The sequence below is a fragment of the Otolemur garnettii genome, unplaced genomic scaffold, assembly GCF_000181295.1.
Source record: "Otolemur garnettii isolate 467f Iridium unplaced genomic scaffold, OtoGar3 scaffold00112, whole genome shotgun sequence".
In the NCBI taxonomy this organism is placed as follows: Eukaryota; Metazoa; Chordata; class Mammalia; order Primates; family Galagidae; genus Otolemur; species Otolemur garnettii.
The window spans coordinates 7,019,132-7,024,901 of NW_003852507.1; the positions used below are offsets into that span (position 1 = coordinate 7,019,132).

A 5,770-nucleotide genomic window follows, 5' to 3' on the forward strand; every position below is an offset into this window, starting at 1 on the left:
AAAAAAAAAAAAAAAAATATATATATATATAAGAATTAAACTCAGTTGGATTGCATTTACTTTCAACTAAAGGAGTTCCTATTATGCCAAGAACATTTTAATCCAAATCTAAAAAATTAAAATTTTACAGACTCAATGATTAAAAATAATAAAAAATGGGTGGCGCCTGTGGTTCAAGGAGTAGGGCCCTAGTCTCATATACTGGAGGTGGCAAGTTCAAACCCGGCCTTGGCAAAAAACTGCCAAAAAGAAAAAATAATTTAAAAAAAGTAAAAAAATTTTTTAAATACCAAAAAATTCCTGTAAACACAAGCATGTGCTCTGATAACAAATTTCAAGATACAGTGGATTTGAAGAGAAGTCTGGAACGTGGTTACCCCAAGTACAAAAGAAGTTAGAGTTAAATTACCTGGACAGGGACTTTCTGAGTCGTATTTAGGAGGAGATAAAACACGCAGAACAGTAATTGGTGATACGCATGTTTGAAAGGTCAGCACTTCATTTAGGCTTCTGGGAAGATCTTAGAAAACAAAAATCACATTTTTAATTTGGCACAAGGCAGACTCCCAACTTACTAACTCATAGTACATCAAAAGTCTACTTGGAATTGATCCCATTTTCCTGATAAAACATTGTTCGATATTGTGGCTATATTCCTAAGTTAGATAAAATTGTAAAATTAACCCTTATTGTGTTAGGCCTACACTATAATGGAAAAATATCAGTTAACTCCAGGTAATTTCTGGGCTGCAAGACCTCAACAAAATGGAGTAAGTCTGGTTCACTCCCAAGATAAAGATGGAAACGTATTCACTACTTGCTTCACTAACTCCCCTGAAAAACGGACTGGGAAGTACCAACTGTCCTCGAACTGACCTTTAAGAAATACGGGGGTGGGGGGGGCAGGACATTAGAACAAAAATGTATGACGTATAGCTAACTGCAAAATTCTGCTTCTATACAATGCTTGCTTGCTACCCCACTCAAATGCACTTGGACAGCCTGTGTGCCAACCAGGATGCAGACCAAGCCTTAAAATCCTAACTGCTTAAGCACTTGGGACTGCTCTCAGAAACCCCATGTGGGAACACTGAGGCAGTTGCCGGCCAGCTCTTCAATAAAAAGACTCTGCTGTAAATCTGGCTTGTTTGGCATGTGGTCTTTGTGGAACTCCTGGGCACAACAGGTGCTGCTGAAACACTCTATATTTCAAATGAATATTAACAGTAAAAATGTGTTAGTAGTAATTTAATACATTGCATAATTGGATTTATTTTAAAAGCAGTTAAAATTAGAAGTGATGGCTAGAAAAGTACAGTTGTGTTTTGTCAGATTCTGAGGAAGAAGCTTGCATTTTCAAAGATTTTGTAAGTTGTTAGTGCTGGTCCAATTCCATTTAAGGCTTTATCTGGTTTCCAAAACCAGATAAAACACCAGCATTATTCTTTTATCTTACCTTTTGGCCTACAAATGTGAAAGAAAGAGGGAAGAGGTTTTACAGGACATAAATGGAAAGGGGGTAAGAAAAGATGGAGGGCAAGTAAGAAAAAGATACAGGTGTTCCTGAGAGAAAGAAATGACCAGATACTGAAACTGATTCAGAAAGATAAAGGAGAAGGCCTGGATAATTAGGCCTTCCTTCAAGAACGTAAAGAGGTGGTGGAAAGAACATCCAGGGTTAATTGGCTTTTTGCACCAGGTATGGCTACTGAGAGTAGATAATGTGCTTGCTGTATGGAATATTTATCTTCTTCTAAGTGGGTAGAAGAAAACAAGAAGCAGTGAATTATTGATTGTATTCACCAGAAATTAGTAAATTAGGTGTTGATACTTGAGGACCATTGATCTTGCCCCAAATCCAATGGAAAAAACCTTCCTGCCACCCCACCAAATGCCTCTTTTATTGCTAGCCCCCATTCTTCAACCTGGCTTATCCTCCACCATGAGCTGGATCCATTCCATCGTGGTGAACTGCCTCACACGGTCATCTCTGACACACCAGGAATCAGGGTTTTCCGCAAACACTGCACAGCAGAATCGCTCCACTCTGAGTGCACAGACATATCCACAAAGACTTCTCTCAATGCCCTCCGAAAAACTCCAGACTGGAAGGAATTTGCATGAGTATTTTATCTCACTTGGTTTCATACAGAAGTGATGGACAGGCAGTTTCTTAATACACTCTTTTATTTCATGTTCTAATTTATGAAGATCACTCATTTCTGCTTTAACACCAATTATTTCCATATTGTCATTCAAACCAATGAACAAATATCCTCCATCCGTATTTGCAAATGCAGAAACATATCGAGGGAGAATCTCTTTAATTCGTTGTAACCATTTTCCTGTTGAGAAGTCTTTCATTTCAACATGTGTGGATTCGGTAAAGTTTACTTTTTCTTTATGCGCAAGTTCTGTACGTTTGAAAAAGTCATCAGCCAAAGCCTCTATGTTACTTTCTTCTTGTACTCCATCTATACCAGCCCTCTTTGCAGGCAATCCTGGTCTTACACACGATCTCCCTCGAGTTTTTTTCACGTCTTTGAGGAAGTCCCGGGCAGCAGTCGCATCCAGGGCTTCTGTAGCTGTTACGTCTCTTTTGTACAAATTGGTGTTCAAGGTGATAATCCGCAGATCAGATGTTTCCGAGTTCCTCCGTGATTTTACGAAAATCAGAAAGTTGTCTCCCTTCTGCATCACGTCTAGGTATCTAGATACAGGTGATCGAATACTTCTAAAAGACTTTTCCAAATCTAGTCCTATTCCATCCCGGCAATAATTGTAGTCTTTATTTTCAATTTCTGCCTTGATCACGCCCCCTCCAGAGTTGAGCAGAGCACACAAAGCATGTAAGACATTATCATTCTGCTTCTTTCTCAGTTGACAATTTTTCATTTTGTTTCTATTTTTCTCTCCAAGAATGACTCTTCCCACATTTAGAACCAGCTCAGCATATTCAGTTCCTGTATCAATACTGATGTCCATTTCTCCAGTGGCTATGCAGTTTACAAGCAGAAATTCTTTCCTGAAAAATAAACAGAACCATGAGAATAGGACTTCAGCAGGAGAGGCAGCAAATCCCATGCATATTGCAAAACCCTGTGCTGCGTACATCCCACTGTCCTGCTAAATATACAGGTGTGAGGTAGCTTTGGGGGACACATTTTGAGCTAAGACACTCCTACTGAATTTTAAGATTTGTTACTACAGTTTACCTGTTTCTTTTCTAATTATTTTCAGCTCACCTTTATCTGCCCCTTCTCTTCTTTCTAACCCCCAACTTGTTTTCTTTCTCCTTTCCTTAACCCTTTGGAGTGTTATGTTTTGGGTCTTGTCAGTGAACTAGGTTTTCTTAAGTTCTTAGAATAGTATGTCTACTTTTCTTTTCTTTTTATCGCAATAATTTCAGCTTTTATGTTCATTAATTATCTCCTTTTATAGGAAATTCTTTTGGAAATTTTCCAGTTGGGTTCCTAGGACATCCAGCCATATGCAACGTTAATTATTTTCCTTCTTCTAAGAATAGACTCAATTCACAAATTTTGGCCATTTGTCTTAAGCAAGTTGGGCCAAGTTTGCTCATTTCCTCTCAAATATCTACATATTTTTAACAAGGTAAAATCCTTATTTTTTTTTTAAATTTTGGTGGGACGCTGACAGGTATGGAAATGCTCATTTATGGAATCTAAACCCCCAAGGTGATGGGGTCTTTGGGAGGTGACTAGGTCATAAGGATAGTGCTCTCTTGAAAAGATTAGTATTCTCTTTGGGCAGCACCTTTGGCTCAAGGAGTAGGGCACCGGCCCCATATACTGGAGGTGGTGGGTTCCAACCCAGCCCCACCAAAAACTACAATAAAGAAATAAATTAAATTAAATCTGCTCTCTTAAAAAAAAAAAAAAAAGATTAGTACTCTTTGAAAAGGAACTCCAGAAGGCTAACTCACCCCATCTGCCATCTGAGCACACAGGATGAAGTTGGTAGTTCACAACAAAAAGAGAGCTCTCACCAGAACTCCACCATGCTAGCACTTTGGTCTTCCACTTTCTGGCCTTCAGAATGATGAGTGATAAATTGCTGGTAGTTACAAGCCATCCCATTTACCGTATGATATTGTGCTATGTATAATGCATATCTTTTTGCCCATATTTTTTAGGGAAAAATAAGGATGTACATGGTGGTACTAATTCTGTATCTATATAAATATGTTTAATTATTTTATTTACGCTTATGTATTTATGGATAAAGTATACGAGTATTGATCATGTACTATGTGTCTTGGAATTTGTAAACATTCTGGAATGGCCATATTGAGATAACATATGCATTATGTCATATTTTAATTTTTGTAATGAGAACACAGAGTTCTAGCAATTTTCAAGAATATATTGTAAACTATAGTCACCGTGCTGTACAATAGAGGTCTTGAACTAATTTATTCCTTCTAGTTAACTGAAATTTTGTATCCTTTGACCAACATCTTCCCAGCTTTCCCGCATCTGGCCCCTGATAACCACCATCCTATTATCTCCTTCTGAATTTGACATCTACATATAAGTAAAATCATGCAGGACCCACCTTTCTGTGTCTGACTCATTTCACTTAATATAATGTTCTCTAGGCTCATCCATGTTGTCACAAATGACAGAATATTCTTTTTTTTATGAGGCTGAATACATTTAATTGCATAAATGTACCCCATTTTCTTTATCTATTTATCTATCGATGGACACTTAGGATGATCCCAAAACTTGGCTATTGTGAATAATGCTGCAAAAGATATGGAAGTACGAGTATTTCTTCAACACACTGATTTCCTTTCCCTTGGACATATACCCAGTAGTGGGATTGTTTGATCATACAGTGGTTCCTATTTTTAATTATGTTTTTTGAGACAGAGTCTTAAGCTGTTGCCCTGGGTAGAGTGCCATGGTGTCACAGTTCACAGCAACCTCAAACTCTTGGCTTAAGCGATTCTCTTACCTCAGCCTCCCAAGTAACTGGGACTACAGGCACCACCCCTATTTTTAATTTTTTGAGAAACCTCCATAGTGTTTTCAATAACAATTATAACTGATTTACATCCCTAATAACAGTGTGCAAAATTCCCTTTTCTCTACATCTGTCCATGACTTGTTATCCCTTGCCTTTTTGATGACAGCTATTCTAACAGGTATGAAGTAGTATCTCATTATAGTTTTAATTTGCATTTCCCTGCTTATTAAGTATTGTTGAGTATTGTGTTGTATAACTGTTGATCATTTGTATGTCTTCTTTTGAGAAATCTCTAGTTAGATCTTTTGCCCACTTTTTAATTCGGGTATTTGTTTTCTTGCTATTGATACATTTGAGTTCTTTATATATGTTGGTTATTAAAACCTTATCAGATGTATGGCTTGTAAATATTTTCTTCCATTCCATTGGTTTTCTCTTCACTCAGGCGATTGTTTCCTTTAATATGCAGAAACTTTTGAGTTGGATATAATTGCATTTGTCTCTGTTTGCTTTTGTTGACTACACTGTTGGGTTATATTGAAACATCATTGTCCAGACCAATGTCTCCTATATTTTCTTTTACTAGTGTTACAGTTTCAAGTGTTACATGTAGTGTTAAAATTCATTTTTAGTTTCTTTTTGTATATGGTGTGAGATAACAGCCTAATTTTATGCTTTGCATGTGGTTATCAAGAACACTGCTTTAAAGCCTTTGTCTAATATGTTTATTGTTTGGTCTTCCTCAGAAACATGTTCTCTCAAATTGCTTTATTCT

At 37.2% G+C, this 5,770-nt stretch overlaps 2 protein-coding genes across 2 annotated transcripts in view; both read right to left on the bottom strand.

Annotated features, from left to right (window-relative positions):
- LOC100957463 (schlafen family member 12) overlaps window positions 1-3,021 on the bottom strand; it is a 6,100-nt gene extending 3,079 nt beyond the window's left edge. Inside the window, exon 1 of the mRNA XM_012809730.2 lies at window positions 1,926-3,021. Within this exon, the coding sequence (XP_012665184.1) occupies window positions 1,926-2,985 (1,060 nt within the window). The 5' untranslated portion in view covers window positions 2,986-3,021. The remainder of the gene's footprint in view (window positions 1-1,925) is intronic.
- LOC100957155 (schlafen family member 13-like) overlaps window positions 1-5,770 on the bottom strand; it is a 75,702-nt gene that overhangs the window by 38,233 nt on the left and 31,699 nt on the right. The gene's annotated exons all lie outside the window — the stretch shown is intronic.